Source organism: Heterocephalus glaber, unplaced genomic scaffold, assembly GCF_053883595.1.
Source record: "Heterocephalus glaber isolate CG9 unplaced genomic scaffold, H.glaber_assembly_v1.0 deba00001150, whole genome shotgun sequence".
NCBI lineage: Eukaryota > Metazoa > Chordata > Mammalia > Rodentia > Bathyergidae > Heterocephalus > Heterocephalus glaber.
This window is the reverse complement of record NW_028258204.1, coordinates 954,569-974,967: the sequence shown is the minus strand read 5'-3', so window position 1 is coordinate 974,967 and position 20,399 is coordinate 954,569. Positions and strand designations below refer to the sequence as shown.

The 20,399-nt window shown below is 49.6% G+C and overlaps 1 protein-coding gene across 4 annotated transcripts in view; it reads right to left on the bottom strand.

Annotated features, from left to right (window-relative positions):
- Wdfy4 (WDFY family member 4) overlaps positions 1 to 20,399 on the bottom strand; it is a 287,946-nt gene that overhangs the window by 117,212 nt on the left and 150,335 nt on the right. For all 4 annotated transcript variants that reach the window (XM_004874534.4, XM_087210586.1, XM_087210585.1 and 1 more), the window contains 7 exons: positions 19,854 to 20,054; positions 19,347 to 19,461; positions 18,457 to 18,608; positions 16,127 to 16,365; positions 13,642 to 13,766; positions 11,969 to 12,154; positions 11,311 to 11,447 (listed from right to left, as the gene is read on the bottom strand). In XM_004874534.4, coding sequence (XP_004874591.2) covers positions 11,311 to 11,447; positions 11,969 to 12,154; positions 13,642 to 13,766; positions 16,127 to 16,365; positions 18,457 to 18,608; positions 19,347 to 19,461; positions 19,854 to 20,054 — 1,155 coding nt within the window. The remainder of the gene's footprint in view (positions 1 to 11,310; positions 11,448 to 11,968; positions 12,155 to 13,641; positions 13,767 to 16,126; positions 16,366 to 18,456; positions 18,609 to 19,346; positions 19,462 to 19,853; positions 20,055 to 20,399) is intronic.

Genomic DNA, 20,399 nt, shown 5'->3' with positions numbered 1-20,399 from the left:
TCATGACTGTTTCACCTGCCACAGTGAGAGGGCCTAGAAGGCCAGGACCACTCCATCACTTGCTAGTGCCCCCAGCCTCAACCTAAGGCCTGAGACACAGGAGGAAATCAAAGAATGTGTAGGATGCTGGAGGAGGATGTTCAATGGAGAGCTAGAGATGGAAGGAGATGGAGCAGCAAAGGGGGTCAGAGACAGAGAGGGACCTTTGGGTGCCCTAGAGGACATGGAGTGGGCTTTGCAGTGGGGTCTCGCCACCTCCATCCAGTCTATTCCTCCTCTGCTCTCTGGACTCAGCCAAATGGCCTCTCTCAGTGCTCAGCACACAAGGTCATTCCTCCTTCAAGCTCAGCACAGCTGGTCCTTCCTGAGCTCCCCCAAGATGTCAATGGCTGGCTCTTGCTTTCAGCCACCCTCACTTCCCTGATAAAGAAACCTGATCAAGTCGATCACCTCTAGCAGTCACCAGGCATTGTCTGGGCTGGTCACGTGCTTCCTTTGGGCTGTTGGGTTGTCCAACTCATCTGACATCTTCTCCCAAGTTCACCTCACTTGCAGTCTGCCAGCCACGAGGTGCAGAGAAGCTGCCTTCCCCCTGGCTCAGCTGTTGCCTGAGCCCATATGCAGGTCCTAGGAGCAGGACCCAGGCTCAAGGGTTGGGCAGCTGGGACTTATTCAATGGCTTTGACTCAGGGGCCTTGGCTTCATCACTTCATTCCTGCATCACTCTGCCATATTAGTTGATAAACTGGCACAAGGACCCTGTGGCTGGCCCTGGGCACCCCAGCTCTGGACTCCAAAGCTCCCTACTACCTCCAGCCTCCTACATTCAGCCTCCCCTCCCTTCTTTGTCTGCCAACAGCCAAGTTTACATCCACCCCCCATCCACCACGGCAAAGATGAGCAAACCTCCCAACTTCCTGTTCTGAGACTTTCAAAGACTTTTTTAATTAACCAAAATGGTTTCTCATAATAGATGTCTCCCAGGGCGAGCGCATGCTGCCATCATGCGACAGGCGCCTGGCGGCCAGGCTGCAAGTGGGCGGGCACCTAGCGGGTTGTGAGTGGCAGCAGCGCCTCGGGAGGGTCCCAGCCCGCGTCTGCATGCCATGACCATCTGCCGTCTCATCACTCAGATAGTTGGGACGCTTCTGTCTTTCACCACGCTACAGTTTTTTGCCTTGATGGATATGCCTAAGTTCCAAATATTTAAATTTAGATCATGGTAAATTTCATCCACAAATCACAATTTTTAGAAATTGAAAACATTTCCTGGGTTGTTCCCACCACAGCCTCAGTTTGCAGCCAGCAGGCTAACTTCACCTTAGGAAGCCCAATATACATGAATCTGTACCTCAAATAGATCCCTGGGAATAATTAACCTCGAAAGCAGAGGATGGCAGTCTGTTATCCAAAGCATTTGACCCAGTGTTCCCTTAAATTGCCAAGTTCCTAAGTTAACTTCAAATCTGCTTTAATTTACAGAATCTTCATACTTGTGCCTTTTTTCTGAAACCCATCTACTGCATATCCTCAAACCCGGGAAATAAATAATCACTCTAGAAGGACTCCTGAAATTAGGGACTGTGTATTACTCATCTTTATATTTTTAGCAAGCAATGGTATGCTGTTCAATAAATTCACTTGCTGCTGAACTGCAAATGGAAGTGTTTGTGTCCATTAAAATATTGTGAGTTGAGCTACAGACTCGGGTCTTAAGTAAGATGAAATGTTCCTCCATAATGGCCATGGCATGTGGAAATAATGGTGACTAGCTCGACTGTGTAATGAAATAAGTCGCCATGGGAGAGAAGAAACGGTCAGAAGGAGGCAAGCAGGTCTAGCCAGTCCTTCCAGGGGAGGCATCTTGATTTGGGTGAAAGCATGATTTGGACAGGATGCACCCTTCAATGGGCAGCAGGACCCCAGGTGGAGAATACCCTTCCACCCATGGGCTTACAGGTTCCCACTATGGTCCTGCTGCCCAAAGCAAGCCAACCATACCCGCATTTCTCGTAAGGCCAAATGAGCAAGAGAATAGTCAACAGGTAATGTTCTACCCCTCGCCCCTTGTGGTGGACTGCTATGACAGGCACTCCTTAGCGAAGTTATGGGCAGAAGAATATGCAGAGCAGGAGAGAGGCCAAGCAGCCATGATGAGGAGCTGCTGCTGCTACTGATCACTCAGAGTGCAGATCATAAAGCTGAGTCATACTGTGGCAGCCCACATTTCTAGACAAGTTTTAAATTCAAGAGGAAAATTCTGGCAGGGAAAATCCTCTTGGCTAAGTGAGACAGAAGCTTGCTGCATGTCTGGTCAGTGTCTTCTGATTTTAGCTGCTGGTCCCTTGGTCGGCCCAGGGTTTCACCAGTAGGCCACTGTCTTGTGCATGAACGAGCTAAAGGAGTCCACTGTGGGCAAGAAAAGGAGAGCAGGCCATCGGGAGAGTTAGTAGTTCAGCTGGATCTTTTCACAGCCAGATCTTGACCTTGCTTCTTTTAAGGGAATGAGAGAGTCTCTTAGGCCTCTGTATTCTATTTGCATTTATCTGAAATCTTCACACAAAACTAAGGGGTTTGGCCCAGCACCAACCATCCCTGGAAAAATCTTCCAGGAAGAGGTGATAGGATTTGCTCCTCACCTGTGTCAGGTGACCACAGTTCAGTTCCCCGGTGGCCCAGCATCTCCATGGGTGAAGACGTCAGGGTGGACTTCCTGGCCCTGGCCAGTCTGCTGAATTGAGAGACTGGCATTCTGGGATGCCATCAGGATGGCTCCAAGAATGAAAGCTTTGGGGCCTTGGGTGTGGTGGCATCTATCTTAGGGAACATCTTTCCCAGCAGGTGTCAGGGGACTTTGTGATGTTTCAGGCAGGGTCTTAATCTAAGGGGGTCATTCCCCTTAGCACTGCCATGTGCTGGCCCCAGCTATAATATTTCAGCAGAAATCAAGAGGCTTCCCAAAGAAAGCATTAAGAAATCTAAACTTGGACCAAAGATGGCTGGACCACAAGTTTAATAAGAGCAGCTTTTCCTTCCAGATTAGGAAGGGAGCATGCCTGACCTGCTTCCAGCAGGCACAGATGATGTCCCCTGAACCTCACTGACAACAAGTATCCATTAAAAGATTTGCCCTAAAACATTTGTAAAGAGTAAGTTTGGACAGAGAACTTAAACCATGAGTTTAAGGAATTTTTCAGTTGTGATATGTTTTAGCACAAAGAACGCAACCATAAACAAACATATTAAATAAAATTATCACATAAGAAAAAAAACATGAAGCATAGCAACAAATATATTAAGTGAGCACTTGTGTTGTGTGGTACAAAACCTCTCTTCGATGCAAGCACTGAGCAGCAGAATGGAACTTTAATATACACTGCTAACAGCAAAAATGACTGCTTTTATTGAAGAAGAAGAAAAAAACAGAAACTATGTTGCTCTAAGCAGTTTTGAAATGAATATCTGATTCAAAACTTCCCCTGTGCATATAATCACATGCTAATTTACATTTTAATTACTTCCTAAGAAATCAAAAGCATTTGTTGACAGTAGAACATAATGTCAACTTCATGGTGCACTGTTGGTGGATGCTTAATGAACTTAATTAGATAATTAGTGATGTTAATTATCCTTCTATTATGAAGATAAAGATGTCTCACAAATGATGCACTTGGTAAAGAAACATCATTAAAGGCATCAGTGTTTGCTTCGTTCATTTACATCTATTTTTCAAACTCCTGTAACAGGGGCTTGTGATAGACTAGTGACATTTAAGACTTCTTAAAACAGAGAAAGAAGGAGCCACTGTTTTCCATCAGCCCTCTGCCATCTTTCCTCCTCGTTTCAGATTGTAATTCTGATACTAACCCTGTCACAGGGCTGCTGCTGCTGTGTTTACAAGACCTCTGCTGTGAGAAACATCATGTGAGGACCTTCTGATCAACAATAGACCACGTGTATCTGGCTTCATAAGATCACAGCAGGGCTGAAAATTACCATTGCCATCACTCAGTGACATCAGAGCTGTCCTGGTGTCACCGCACCACAATTTGCTGGCTTGCTTGTAATGATGTTGGTGAAAACAAACCAACTGAGCTGCCAGTCCTTTATATAAACATAGTCTTTATGTACATCATGCATGAGAATGATAAGACACAACTGAAGTGACGGCTGCGTGTATATACTACATTGTAATTTTTATAGCTACTTTAGTGCGTATGCCTTCTATGACTGTGAGCAAGTGGCCTGTCAACAGGATGTGATGTTGGGCTGGCAGTAGCCTGGCAGAGCTTGTGTTTATCAAATTTCCTGACTGTATCACCTGACTTAACCTTTGATCATGGAGGCCCCAGGAGCAGAGGGCTGCACCACATGTGTGTCACAGAGCCCACATGCTTACAGACTCATATAAGCACACTGTTCACTGCCAAACAACAAGATGGTCCCATGAAGGAGTGACACGTTTCTCAGAGCATACACACTTTAAGCAGAGCTCCTCGTTCAAACAAGCTCCTTCCCATTCACTCCTCACCTATGTAATGGGTGGGATGTGGGTATGTGTTCTTGTGTGTGTGTTGGAGAGGAAACGGTTGAGAGTGCAGACCACTGGGAGAAAATCTAAAGAGCTGACTCTCCCCTTCTCCTACTCCCCAGCCTGGTGCATTCTAGTGCCCTGCAGGGCTTCTGGTGTCACCGGGGGACACTGGGGAAGGTCGAATACAGCATGTTGGGTGTGGCATTCCACCATCTCCACGTGCAGGACTGTGGACACACTCCACCGACTTCACTTAGAAGTGAAAAAGGAAGCTACAGAGGTATAAAAGATACACCACTGGACTCATTATCATTCTCTTCCTTCCTGTCCCTGGAACACCTCCAAAACTGGAGCTTAACCAAGTCCCTCTGTACGTAGTGCCCATCCTAGGAGTATCGTGAAGAGCTCCTGGTCCAGTGGGGGACAGTGGCAGTAGCCTGGGGTCAGTTATTGCTGGAAAGGCATCCAGAGGAAGGAAGCCTTGGCAGCCTTGGCCCACACAATCATAGCATCAAGACTCAGTATGGAGAGGGCAGCCCCAGGATGCACTCACCCTGAGAGCAGTTCTCACTGTCCGAGCACCAGCTGGGGTTTTCTGTTCACCATCTCTGAGAGCTCTTATTCCTCAACAGGTGGCCTTATCTGATTATTTGTTCACACGACTTTTCCCACCACCAAACACAGAGAGCTTCCCAGCAATGTAGAATTCACCGCTCATGTGAGGCTTTCTGAGCTCCTCCTCCTCGGTTTTCAAGGCCTTTGCACCCCCAGCCCCCTCTCATCTCCTGATTTGTGGGCACAGTGTGTTTTTTCTTTTCTCCACTGTCCACTGAGAGCAAATCACCAGGATTGTCCTTCTCTCTGGACCCTCTTCTACTTCGATTTTAGAAGTCCTCAGGCATCCTAACCTTCTCCCAAATGTAGGCCACCTACTCCCAAGCATTTCTCGAAAAGTTATATCCATCTCTAGGCAGCCCTCATCACATACCCAAAACATTACCTTGAATTTGCTGCACTTTTAAGTAAAAATATTTGTTATGAGGGCCTTTGGAATTCCAGGTTTTTAAATTTTCCTACAAGTTCCAAAACACCTTTGACTCTGTCTCTCACAGCAGAATACCTTGAAAATTCTGGCTTCTGTTTTCATAGTTGCATTTTTATTATGTTTTCAGCTCTTGCTCTACTGCACCACTCACTTCCCTTTCATTTTAAAGCCCATTTTTGCAAATTTATTCTCACCTTGGGGATCTCCGAAGGAGCAAACTCTGAGGCTGGGCCACCTGTACCATCATCCTGAACATGGAGAAGCCCAGCACAAAGCTGATGGCAGTCATGTCCGTTGGCAGGGGACACACAGACACACCAGCGAGAAGGACCAGGGGCTGCGCATCACACTGCAGTGACAGCCACCACATCCCAGGGCTGCACACTTGCTTTCTCTTCTGCAATTTTTGTTTGTGTTCATGAGCTCTCTAAAGAGAAAATAAGTGCACAGAAATATTTGTGCATGACATGGTGGGATGTGGCTTCAGAACCATCCAGTGCCAGGGAGGAAATAGCTAGAGAAAGGCAAGAGGGAAGGCTGGCCAGAAGTTGAAAACTGTTGATGTGATGGACAGACACACAGGGATTCGTTATTATTATTTTCTCTACTTCAGTGGGTGTTTGAAATTTTCCAGGAGGATTTGTTTTAAAGAGATGATGAGTGAAGCATTCACAGTGAATGGTCACAGATATCACTGCCTTTGACAGAGACCTTAGGAAGGGTGGCCCTTAACAGGGCTGTCACTGATTTGCTGGTTCGAGTCAGCATCCTGTCCTCTGCTCGGTGGGGTCGTGGGTCTAGCATGCAATGGGCTATGGATGGCCCTGCCTCTCAGACCCTGAGGCCACCCTCAGAGGACCCCTGGGGGCTTTGGAAAAATGTCTAGTGTTCTGCAGTCCTTGCCAGGACAGTGGCAGAATTACCAAAAAACATCTTTAGAGTTTTAGCAACTTGGACACACCAGCTTTCAGCTTTTGGTGCCTTCCAGTCCAGTCTACTAATTGCCATATGGCCCCAACCTCACTCTGGGGTCATTTCCACTGTCTGACAATTGCCACTGAAAAGAGCAACTAGAAGCTTTCCTGGCTGTCTTCTGAGAACCCTGGAAATGTGCTAGGCAAGGGCGACCCTCAACAGGGTGACCTGCTCCTCTGTAAGCACCCAAGCATGGATGGGGCTGGTGTGGCTGCCTTGTCCCCCATACAGGACCCAGGACAGAAGGGGAGACGTCCTGCCCCACCCCACTCACACTGTACCCAGCAAGACCCTGGTAGGATGCATCTGCCTAGAGGTGTCCTCACCCCTTTATGGGCCAGACTTGGCCCCACACTCTCACCCTACTTCCTCAGCACCTCTTCCTCCTCATCCTCTGCAGAGATCCACGGAGCCTTTCTGGCCACACACACCCCCACCCCACACCCTCTCCTCTCCAAGCCAGGCCCTCCACCTCCCTGACCTCCTCTCTTTGCTCATCCCAGCCTGGTGTGGCAGAATCTTCTTGCATGTTCTTTGATGTTCACTTCTCTAATCACTGCTGCTGTGGCTCCCACATGTTCTGTGCTGCTCTGCCAGCCTCCTGTGGTGGGTCCCTCACCCTGTCTAAATTGCTGCACAGAAACATGCACACAGATGGGCACACCTAGCATAGCCCATGGTGCCCAGACCCAGCCTCTGCCCATAGGCCCTTCCCCCAGCCTCAGCATCCATTTCCTGTTTGCAAATGCTTTTCTTGTTACCATGTCAGCAAATGATAGTATTTCTTATACTTTAGAATAATTGTAGATCTGCAGGAAAGTTATAAAAATAGTCCTCAGGGTTTCTGGCTACCCCGCCCCAGGATTCCCACAATGCAAATTAACCTCCTACACTGCTGTTGAATCCATGAAAACTAAGATGCCAGGATGGTTGCTGATGTCTTTTCAGCTGGCTTTTCAGTAGGACGTCTGAAATTTCACCACCCACCCTGCTGGGAAGAGGGAGGGACCCCCAGCCTGAGTGTGCACCCTGGGTCCCTCCTGGCAAAGGGTGGACGTGACCAAACAGCTTCTAGAAAGCTCTAAGTTGGCTTTTGGTGACCTCAAAGGAGCCCAATCCCCAGGCTCTGTCTAGAAGGCTAACAGCCACGGCCTGTACCAAGCTAGAGACAATGACCTCACAGTTTGATCTCAGAAGCGCCCAGGACCAGGCCCAAGGAGAAAAGAGAAGAAAGGACATCTATTCAAAGGAAATAACATCCATCAAGTCAGCCTCACCTCCAAATGTGGCTCACAGGCCAAGAAGGAAATGTTTCTAGCCCAAATGAGGGTGGGAAGAGGAACGATGGGCCCACCATCATCTGCCTCGCTTCCAGGAACAATTTGTCAGGGCAGTGGAGCTGTCAGTGCTGACATGATAAGGAATAACACCACATGAATAATGCTTCCACCAACACCAACTCCTTTAATTACGAGCCTCTTCCTTCCAGAAGAGAGACAGAAGATGCAAAAACACCAATTTCATGCACTTGTGCCTGAGTAATGTCTCCGTGCTGCTCTTTCCAGATGGCGACCTCCTCGCTGGAGGACTAATGATGTGGGCATATTTAGGGAAAAACCAATAACGGAGTCTTTAACCTTCAACAACAAAAAGCGTGTTGTACAAAATGTTCCTGGGGATGCATTAGAAAATATCAATTACACTGCTCACTGAGGTGTAATCAGCTGTAATAATCAAAATTAATTTTTAAAAATAATTAAACAGACCCCAGGGCAAATAGTCAACGCTCTCTTTCTATGACATCACGGTGCACACATGGACCAGAGAACGTGTGCCTGCTGGCAGCGGCTCATAGAGAAAGTGCTGGTGTGTTGTCTGTGCCTGCAGAGTTCCTCTCTGTAGGAGAAGGGGCTCCAGCCTGCCCTCCGTGTGGACCCTTCTGGCTCCCATCTCTCCCAGCCTGCTCTGCACAGGGGCAGTCTCCACCCAGGCTGAGGAGTTACCCATCTAGGATGCTGCTAAGCAAAACGATGCATCCATCTAGGATGCTACTGAGCCCAAGTGCAATGTTTGCCTACTAAAATGTCTTTAAAATGCATAAAGTTGGGAGGGTTTTGTTTGTTTGGAATTGGGGATTTAACCAAGGAGCTTCACACTGAGCAGTATCCCTAACCTTTTTTTAATTTTTAATTTGAGACAGGGCCTTGCTGAGTCCCTATGTTGCCCAGGTTGGGCTGGATCTTTCGATCCTCCTGCCTCAAGCTCCCAGAGTGCTGGGATTACAGGCATGTGCTGCTATGCCTACAATGCCTACGGTACTTTAGGCTGTGAGAAAGATAAACAAATCAGGATGAAGGGCGAATGGGAGTCAAGGGGGAGGAAGAGGCCAGGGTGAAGGCTGTGTGTGTACACTACGATCACACGTGTGTGTTCACAACCACTGTCCCCGAGGCTTATGCAGTTATAATTGCTGACCATACTAAGCTCTCTGAGCCCCTGTGGGTCCACAGCAAAGAAAAAGTCAGAGTCAGCTGCACAACCTCTGCCACTGGGGTGCTGAGAGCAGATTGACCCAGTGCTAAAAGCAGAAGGGGGTTTCCACCTGGCTGTTGGGAAGCAAGTGTGGTCCTGGCTCCTGTGTTCCCTGTGGTGGTCCGGACACCTTGCCTGTGCCTGCTTCGGTGCCATTGTGCGATATCTTCTCTGCCTGGCCTGTCCTTCTCCAACCATCATAGGCCCCTGTCCTTCCTCATTTCTCTTCTTGGTGCCAGGGATGCCTTGACAGGTACAGCCTTGCCAATCCACATCTCAGCACCCAGCTCCTCCCCAACCTGCCTCCTTGGCTGCAGGATTGTTCCTCACTGCAAGCAGCACCCTGACACAAAGGTATTTACCTACATATCATCCTCATCACTCCCTACAAATCAATTCTATAAAAGGAGAGTTGGAGCCACCAAGCTTGGGCAACTCAGTGAGACCCTATCTCAAAATAAGCCATGGCGGGGGTGGGGTGGGGGGGCTGCTGGAGATGTAGCTCAGAGTGCGAAGGCCCTGGCTGCCATCCCCAGAACTAAAAATAAATAAATAAGTTTTGTTCTTGACTGTAACCTTGGTGCTTAGGGCAAGGTGTGGATTCGGCACTTAATAAATGTCTGTTGGATGAAATGAATGAGGAGAGTGTCTTCAAACAGCCATGGGCTTCAGTGTCCAGCCAGGAGGGAGGCGGGTCCCCCACTCCCAGCCCCAGTGGCCACACCCTGGCAGCCTGATCTGGACCAGCCTTCCAGCTCCCTGTGCCTGGATGCCAGGCTTCCTCCAGCTTTGTACAGGCAGCCTGTACTCCCTCTTATCCCCAACCTCTGGACACCTGAGGCCACAATGGACAGAGCTTCAGAAGGGTAACTGAGGTCCTCCTGTTCCCCAGTATTATCAGGAAATCAACAAGGAGTGCTGGCTGCCAGCTCCACTTCCCCATTTCCAGGGCAATTTGTCCCATCGTGGAGGTGAGATAAAGACTCAGGAGAGCAAAGGAATTTGCCCAGGTTTTCTCAACTCTCAGGGCATGTCTTGGACCAACCACAATCCACCTCTGAAATAAGTCCATGACCCAGCATTAGGATACAGGACAGACTGTGTTTTCCAAACACAACCACCTCAATGGGATCTCCAGGCCCACAAGTTCTCAGAGAACCTGCCACTCCCCCACCAGGAGGTGGCGCTGGCTGTCTCCATGCCTTCCGGGTCGTTGAAGGCAAAGTGGCTTCTGCTTGGTGTGCTCTCTCTCTCAGTCTCTGACCCCCTCTTTCCTGCCTGGCCCTGGAGAACCTGCCACAGGGATGAAAGGAAGCCCCATTCACATGGGGAGGCTGTGTGGACGATCCCACCAACACCCCAGCCAGAGTCTCAGACAACAGCCAGCGGCAGCCACCAGGTATGTAAGTCACTGTGGAGTGAGACCCTCCCCACACACACACACTCTCACTGTGCTCCAAACTCTTCCAATGGCAACCACCATCCCAAAAAGCCGTTGCTGGTGCCGCTGAGTTTCCAGATGGTTTTCCACATAGCTTTGGAACACCCTTGGCCTCTGCCCCATACTGTCCCAAGGACCTTCCACGGTGTCTGCCAGAAGGACAGAGTGGACAGGCAGGGTGGAAGCCCTTTGCTGGGCTCATATGCCCAGGGCCACCTGACTGCACAGAACTCCCAAGGACTGGGACCTGCCATCTCTCCTTTTAGCTTATTTACACTTTAGATTTGACATAGGAGACAAAAGGACAGACTTTGTAGAGATGGGGTTGAGGTCAGGGATAAAGGGAAAGAGAGAAAAAAATACTAAATGATCAAAATATGACATCTACATGTAGCAATTCCCCCCAAACCAATGCAACCATTATGTGTCGCAAACATACACAAATAAAAATCTCATTTATGCATAAAATGAAACTATACTATAAATGAGCTATTTTATACACGTATTATAGTTTGCCTAATTATTCCTCTTACTTTTAAGTTTTTTCCAATTTTTTCACTATTATAAACAGCACTGAAAACACCTTTGTAAATTAAATAATAAACAAATACACAAACAGTGCGTTACTTCCACATCGCTCTGTCACGCCAGCCTGACACCCCGGCCCTGCACGGGACTTCTGAGAAGCCACCTGCACACCTGCCACACCTGCCCTGGTCACACGTGATGACAGAAAGGAGCTGTGACTCCAGGGCCTCCCTGGGGATGGGGTTCTGGGCTCACCTCAGCCCTGCATTCCGGCTCCTTGGCCTGGCGCCCAGGCGTCAATCGAATGACCGTGGACAGGCTCCCACTCCAAGACGAGACTTTGCTGTGTGGCAGGATGCTGGAGTGGCTGGCCAGCGACTTCCTCTCGGACGCTGGGGACAGGGGAGCAAAGAACGAACGACAGACCAGAAGTTGGAAGAAGGACACAGACAGCGCCTGCTCCTGCTCCACACTGCATCTTCAAGCTTGCCTGGCTGAGAAACATTGTGTGGGCTTGGAGGTCTTCAGACCAGGCTTATGCTCCTAGTACTGTGGCTTCTGAATGTGTAGTGAGATGTTGCCAACTTAGCTAAAGTGGCCAGGCCGTAATTTTCTCATTCTGTAAAGTGGGGATCATAGTATCTGAACCCACTGGGGTGTCGTGAAGATGACATAGATCATATGTTAGAAGCACCTAGAAGCTAGGCATGGTGGTGCACTCCTGTAATCCCAGCACTCTGGAAGGCTGAGGCGGGAGGAGGATCACAAATTCCAGCCCAGTCTGGAGAACTGACCAACTTAGCGAGAGTGTGTCTCAAAATAAAAAATAAACAAAAAGGGCTGGGGATGTAGCTCAGTGCAGTGGCCCTGGTTCACTCCCCAGTACTGTAAAGAATAAATAAATAGGCAACACCTAAGTAATGCTGCCAGGCCTTCAGCATCGTCTCCTCCCAGAGCGGGGTGACCTCTTCGATCTTCACTTCACTCTCTCCAGGTTTCACAGAGAGGTCAATCTTAAAGGCATCCTCCAGCGCCTGCCTCCTCTGCGCCACAAGCTGCTTCCACAGAGCCTGCACGGTCTTTTCAATGCTGTGCTGGGCTGGCGAGAGAACACAGGGCACAATCAGGAGGACCTCAGTTCTCTGCCCAGAGAGCTAGGAGCTGGCAACCCTGGCTGCTTTTACCCAAATGCCTCTCCTGTAAGCCTCAAGCTGCAGCTGCTGCTATGTAGACCTCAGCACTGATCCAATACTTCCAACACACAAGCAAGCCAGCCAGTCCCACTTCCAACTGCCTCCCACCAAGTCCTGCCCACCTCCCATATCCAGGTCAGGAAAACGTGACTGGTGGGACTAGGGACGCTCTTTCCCCACCTCCCTGCTGGATCCCTGCTGGATCCTGCTGCCCCGTAGATGCCCTACACAGCTCCTCCAAGCTCCTCTTACATGTTGGCCGGCCTGGGGAAGACGCCAAACCAAAACTGTCCTCTGTCCAGCACCACATCTTCTCCCCAGCACCTACCCATCTCATGCCCTGGATTTCCTCAGACCTGGACCCAACTATCAAGCCAACTCTGCCTGCTTGGCCCGTATCTGTAGCCCCCTGAACTGTGTCCAAACTTCTTCTGGCCTTGGCCCTCCAGGTCCCTCCCTGGGGCTAGCCTTCTATGCTATTTTTCTTACCCTAGAGAGTCACAACCCAAAGTGTGTACATTTATGCTCAAATGGACATTGTGTCAGGATAAACTTTGAAGTCACTGGTTTTTGAGCATTGGCTTTGGGCACCTAACCTATCTGACCAGAGCACAAAGCCAGCTGGCCTACAATCTTGTATCAGAACGTACATCACCAGGTCAGTGACAGACCCTGCAAAACCAAAGTGGCAGAGAAAGGTCTACTGCAGCCCCACTTTCTGGAGAGAGGGAGGGAGGAAGAGACTGACAGACAGAATGAGAGGTATCTCGGACATATTCAACTGACTGCTATATATCTAAACATAACATTTATGTTATATGTAGACTTCTAATACCTTTAAGTTGATCTGAGATTGAAAATCCAAGAATAAACTCCATAAAGCACAAAGTCTTACAGAAAATAATGAGTTTATTTACTCCCTTCCCATTCTCTAGGGACTGAAGCCGAGTGGTAAGTAGGTACAGACTTGAACTAGGTGAGGTGGCATGCCAGTTTCAACTCACAGCGAGGTGCCCAGGGTTTCAATGAGTAGGCCAGTGGTGGCAAACCTATGGCACGTGTGCCACAGCAGGCTGTTTGTATCACTGAAAGCTCTAAAGGGCTTGCCATCAATGTTCTACACTAAGGTCTCACAGAACCTTCTCTCCATCCATCCACACATCCCTTCCCACTCCATTTCTAACATACAAAGATTATTCCAGTTATTTTCCACCAGGTGACTTGTGCTGCTGCATCACTCTGGGACTTCCTAGCTCTTCTTCTAGCCTTTCAAAATTTCCTCAACAGTATTTCCTTCTTACCTTGGGAGAGAGGAACCGAAGACTGCCGCCTGGCAGGTACCAGGACCCACCCACTGCCCCACACAAGGAAACAAGCAGCAAGTACAATGTACCATCGTTCAGGCTCGGGATGTCCTCGTCGTCTCTTTTCTCCTTCCCTTCTTCATTGGGGGAGAGGAAGACCTGGTGATAAGGAGTCATTCGAGGCTTGGGCTCCAATCCAAAACCTTCTGGGTAACTGGAGACAAAAAGTTTTTCACCATCAACTCAAGTTTCTTTGGGATCCTTCTATGTATGATTGCTTATCACAAGCATCTGTCCTTCAAACTCAGTACACAGCAGGATGGAAACACACATCACATCTACAGTGTAAAGCAGACCCCTTGTAACAGCTTCCACAGAGGCTGTTGAGCTGTGCGGTTTTCTGGACGGCAGGAAAAACACCTTGTCTTTACAGGAAGTCCTGTGCACAGAAATCCTAGCCATGCTCGAAGCAGTCCCCGAGCCATCTCCTGGTTCCTTGTTATCAGGACTAAGGTCAATTCTGCTGGGAATTCCCAAAGTATTGAACTCTCTCTTGTTTGGAACTCACCTCATCACTCCTTCCCTGGGGCCAGGGCTGGCTTCCTGGTGTGCAACCTGGACAAGTGCACAAGCCCTACACTTAGAAGGGCCCCTGCTTGGCCTCTGCTGTCACCATTTTGAAAGTCTCAGAAATATTTTTTTTGGTACCAGGGATCGAACTCCAGACCTTGAACTTTTGAGGCAGGCAGCGGAAACACTGAGCTAAATCCCCGGCCCTTGGAAACATTTTTAAACCACCCACATTGTAGTTTTGTCAGAGTTGCCCACATGCTGGAGCCGGCTCTAGGTGGAGACATGGTGGCTTATGCACTAGGCTCCCCAGGAGCCATGAGCTTGGGGGTCCAAACATGTGCATGCCTGGGTGCCCTCCCTCAGGGGCTGGCTCAGCCTCCTGAACAGACAGACACTCTCCAAGGCTCACAGCCTGAACCTACGATGGAAAAGGCCGGCACAGGAGGTTGTAGACCAGGTCATCTGTGGAGGTTAGAGCCATTTTCCTGCACAGAGGGGTTTAGTGATTTGAAGCGCATAATCCACTTGGCCTTCTCTTTTCATCGATGCTTTCAATGTGAAATACAGAAAAGAAAGGAAAAACCCCCAAATTTAAACACACACTGAAATGGGATCTTTTCTTTCAGATCAATTAAAGGTCAAGTCCCCCGTCCCTGCTGGGAGGTCTCCCCAGAGAGTTTAAGATTCGTCAGCTCTCATGCTCTGTAATGTTCAACAGTCACAGCTACAAGATTAAGGATTTGCTTTTTCCATGTGATAAAATTTATGATTATTACTGGGATAAATATCATCAGGAAAAAATAAGAAGAGCTACTCCAGAGGCTGAGGCAGGAGGATTGCCAATTCAGATATCCTAGACAACTTAGCAAGATTCTGTCTCAAAAAAATAAAAAAATTAAAAGGGCCTAGAAATGTAGCTCAATGTGAAGGTCCTGGGTTCAATCTCTGGTACCAAAAAAATAAAAGAGAAGAAAAGAGGAGGGAAGGGAGGAGAAAGAAAGGGATGAGGGAAGGAAGGGAAGAAAGGAAAGAAGGAAAAGAGAAAAAGGCCAAGGGCAGAGTGTAACCCCCACAGCCCTCTCCCCACTACTCTCAGCCTGGCTCTCCTAACAGGAACCAATAACCCTAAGCAGCACAGTGCTCAGCTGAACCCTGTGGCACGGGCTGAGCATCCCCAGTCTGAAAATACAAATTGCTCCAGGTTCTGAAAGTTGAACTGCCACACGAGGGAAATTCCCCAGCTGCACTAAAAAATTCTGCATGAAATCACCTCCAGGCCATGTGGGCAAGGTGCAGAGGACATAAATGCATTCTGCTCTTAGTCTTGGGTCTGTCCCCAGCATGTTTCGTTATGGATATGCAAAGGTCCCAAAGTGTAAAGGAAATCCAAAATTGGAAACACTGGTAACAACAGTTTGAGTAAGGATACTCAGCCCCTCAGAGCAGGGACAAAGTGAATGTACAGAGAGAAGTCTCACATATGTGCACACATGGGCCTTCCAGAAAATGGTCATTTAAATAGCTTTTTATTAATGTTTTTTCGGCAAGCAAGTTTACAGACATCACTGTATATCACCTGTTCGGTGCATATTGTTTTCTGTGAAGAGAATTGTTCCTGGCTTGCACGATACAATGTATTACATAATTTTTCCACCACCCTAAGATTGCATTTATCAAATGTTAATGTTTCTGAAATCTGATTGTATCCAAAAACCAGTGGGTTCATTTAATGTCCGGCATTTTCTGCCTCAAAACTTAAATCAATGAAGTATCTCACAAGTTAGAACTATGGAAACAGTAAAGTATTCTTTCCTGGCAATCTACCTGCTCAGTCACATGGACAGGTTTGGGGGTGACACTGCTTGTTATCAAACATGGCACATTGTGTGGCGACCTGGTGACCAAAGACTTCTCTCATTTATATTAACCCAACCAAAGATCCTTCTAACCCTTCACTTTCTGCATGGAACCCTGGCAGGCAGGAAACAAGCAGGCTCTTACCTTCTTGCATGGAGCAGTAGAAGACAATGCATGAGACACAGGAGGAAGCTGACATTGGAGTTGTAGGTGGCAAACACAATGTCCCAATGTGCCTGCAGAAAGCCCAGGATGCTGAGCAGGTTGAGGCATTCGGACAGGGACTGCTGGGGCTTGGAGAGGCAGTAAAGAATGACTTTGTTCAGACTGCTGTACAAGGTGCTGAGGACAGTGTCCCTTTGAGAAGAGGGGTTCTCGATGACCTGTGTGGTTAAAAACAAGTCACACAGACACACACACACACACAGACACACACACACACCTGTGAGCACGTGGCAGTGCTCTATACAGACCCAGTTTACCACAAACACCATACAATCAAAAAGTGATGGGAGGTGAAATTCAAATAGCATTTCGTTCCTCTACCTTTGAGGTTCTACCTAAGGGAATGCTCATTTAAGGAAATTCAGAATTTGGGTAAAAACTTGTGTTAAAAAAAGTTGAAGTTCACTAAGGTTATATTATGGAAAATACATTCAGTGACCAGAGATTTCTGAAATATTGATAACATGGCTGACATTCAGTGTATGAGAACATGCAATGAGTAGCAGCTGATTTCTTCAAATAGATTCATGTCATTTATTAGTAATTATTATCATGTAAAATATTTCTGGTATTATGATAAGCATTGTTGATATTGATTTGCATCAATTTAAATATGCTTCTTTGTTTAAATGTCATAACCCCACGTTAGCCTTTAGTAGCTGAAGATCAGAGGTCAGGGGTCAGCAAGGATCAAACCACTCTGGACACTGGAACCATGCTTGCCACGCCATATCACCTGAAGGAGGCAGGAATCAACTGGGTTTAGCTCATGAGAAATGCAGGAGGGAGGCAGAAGGGCCAGTTTGTAGCCTCAACAAGGACAGGTACATATGTGTGCTGGGCACAGGGAAAGGACTTGACAGAGCATGACACTGGCAAAGCATCATCGTGGGTCAGAAGAGCCACTTGTTAGTCACAGATGCCCTTAGACTCCATGCGCAGTGCAGGTCCTCTGTTCCAGGAAATCAGGCTCAGTTTCCCTGCTGAGATTGGGTTTCATGTCTTTGTCACCATCCTCTCCTGCTGCTCCAATGACTGCACCTCTCAGACCACAGTTAAGGGCTGCGGGCACCCAGGTAATGAGCAGAAGATGAGGAGGCTGGGCATGAGGACAGCATGGGCCTGGGGCCTGCAACCTGAGGCATCCTGGCCCTGTAGCTGCCACTCTTTGGGTTAGTGCCGAAGACTTGCTTTGATCACCACAGCTATGTTCCTTCTCAACACAACTTCCCAAGAGTCTGATTTTAACCCTCTCCAAGCTGACAAGGACTGTTTCTCCCTGCTGGAGTCATTCGTGAAGGGACCATTCTTTCCAGGCTTCTGGGATCTGACCATCACCCTAGGAAGTTCACTGAGGCTGGGTTCCCATCTTCAGGTGGCAGACTCAGAGTGGTGAGAGAAAGGCCTCTCCAATGTCCCAGATGTCCCAGATTGTGGAGCTGGGCAATGTATAGCATGGTGAGGCCTTAGTCACAGGGAGGGTCCAGATGGGGGGACAGTCCTCTCAGGGGAAGGGTCCTCACAGGGGGCAGGCCCACCCAGGGGGGAAGGTCCATGAACAAGGACACAGGATCTCTTCAGGAGAGCCTCCAGCAGCCAGGGAGGCAAGTGTGTAAAAACACCCCTTCTCAATTCCAGAACTTCAGGCTGCACAATTCTCTGTGTGCATGCACGTCCACACACACACACACGTGCACACACCTGCCCTGAGAGATGGCTCTAGAGGCATGTGAAATCCTGCATGGGCAAAGAGATGGATGCATTTACATGCAAAGAGAGGGTACAGGAGAGGCAATGGGACCAGGCTGAACAGAGTCCTACCTCCAAGAAGGCACAAAGACCACAAGCAGAGGGGAAATTAGGAAGAAAAAAAATGGGTTTTTGAAGACAAGAGTTTTTTTGGCCTTGTGTGGGAAAGGATAGACAATATAACAGGTTAAACCACAATTGGTAAAATCTCAAAAAGGAGGAAGTAGGGTACAGAAGGACGCAGAGGCCAAGAGCACAGACAGGGTGCTGAGGGACCAGGGGTCACAGGGTCAAGGCCTTGTGCAGGGTGCTGTGGTACTCAGGCACTTCGCAGGGCACTGGGTGGCTGCCAGGCAGCACCCATCCCTCAGCACTTCCCTCCTCTCAGCCCATCTCAGGCTGATTTTGCACAGGGCAGCAGACATAGTGTACAGAGCCCAGGGGCACAGCTGTCTGCAGATTCCTGATGCTTCCCAGGAGCTTTGTCATGCATCACTTACCACCATGATGTGCTCCATGAGGAAGAGCAGGATGTGCTTGGGGTCTGCCGAGAACACGCCACTGTATAGCTTCTCCACGAGCCGCTGAGCGAAGTGGGAGATGTTCCAGAGGGAGGGTGCAGCATCCATGCTGGGCTGAGGCTCGCTACTGCCTGGATGGGGGGGGGGACACCAAGAGGGAGTGTGACACCACTGGGATGACCTCCAACCCCTCGTGACTACCAGCCATGTCCTCCCACCCTATCCTCCATCGCTCCAAGACGGGGTCCTAGCGCCCACTGAACAGTCTGGTCGCAGAGCAAACCCACAGCAAGTGATCTGGTCAGTGAACAGAACTGAGTACTGAAACTCAAGCAAGGGAGGCTCCGCTGGCGAGTTTGGAACAAGAATGGGTGCATTTAATGCCTGAGGCAAACAAGAAGACACAGTGGTGACTAAGCCTGCTGTCACACAGGGAAGAGGGTAAAGCTGTAAAGTGGGTGGCCCGCCAGCTCACCAACATGCAATACTGTGCCAAGGATCTCAGCTCAGCCCCAGAACCACACTGACTCAGCCTCCTTGGTGTCACCACTCACAGCTCCAGTCCTTGTCTGGTCACCCTGCTGCAGGTGACAGAGCCAGGACAGGAGCTGAGCTGCCACCTGCCCACACTCCTGCAGGCAGGGCATCCAGGAGGAGGAGCCAGGGTGCAGAGGGCCCAGAAACAGGTGGAAAAGTCAGGGGACATGGAAGGGCTCTGTCCACTCTGCCCTGGCACTGAATTCCCCTAACGTAGCCTCAGCTGTGGGGCAGTGGCAGCTCCCCTGCCATGGTCACTGTGTGTTGCACAGGGTCACACTGCTGGCATCTGTAACTCCATGCCAGGGCCAGGAGGACCAAGATGCCCTCACCTTGGAGAAGCAGGGTGCTGCCTGTGCTTGAGGTGTGGAAGATTTCCATGGTGGACAGCAGGACCTCAGACTGGAAGTCTCGCTTCTGCTGGCTGCTGGCATTTTCCAGAGAGGCCTAGAAACACAGCCGGGGCTGAGACAACAGCACAGGGCCCCTGTGCCTCTGGGTGTGCCCAAGCCTGGAGGGACGCCAATGCCTGCTCCTGCTCAAGACTGCTGCCCTCTACTGCCCCAGGTGCTCAGGGCTATGGGAAGCCCCCAGCGATGGCCACCCAGCTGATGGATGCCCGAAGGTGACCTCTGGGAAGGTCACCCAGTGCCCCTCAGGACAAGGCTCCAGTTGACTGTCCTTGGGACTGGCTTCCCTCTCTCCTTCTCCTGAGAGCACTATCCCATAAATCCCTCTGCAAAACCCTTGCCTCAAGCTCAGCCTCTGCAGACCCTGCCTGGGCCCCCCACCCCCATGCCTCCAAACAACCCATGGTGACCATGCCTTTCCCTACCCACCTCCAGGAGCATGTCCAGCGGCTGCCACTGCTTGGGACTGGAGGCTCTGAGCAGCAGCTCCCTCAGCAGGCCCTGTGTAAACTCCCTCAGCTGCCTTCGGCCAGGGTGGAAGGTGACAGCAGCCTGGAGACCCCCCATAGTGCTGTCCCCTCCAGCTGCAGGCCCAGGACTGGTACTCCCGGTGGACTCAGCCACAGGGTCCTGGATGACAAGGGAACCATAAGACGAGCAGCCTGGCCTGGCTCAGAGCCCTGGCACACCTGCCTCTGCCCAGCACAGGCAGGGTTGCCACTGTCCCATAGATCAGTATGGCACCTGCCTGGCTGCTGGTAAGGTGGCTGCTATGACCTGGGTACCTGAGATGGCTGGGGCTATGTGAAGGAGCTGAGTCCAGAGTGTGTAGAGCCATGGCTCATCACTGCTCCAAGCCAGCTACCATCAGCTACGGCAGTCACAAAGAGGATGTCACCAGGGCTTGGGAGAAGGAAGGAGGGGAGAGGGGATGCAGTGATCCCTGCTCCTGCCTCACAGGGGTGTCCCACCTTT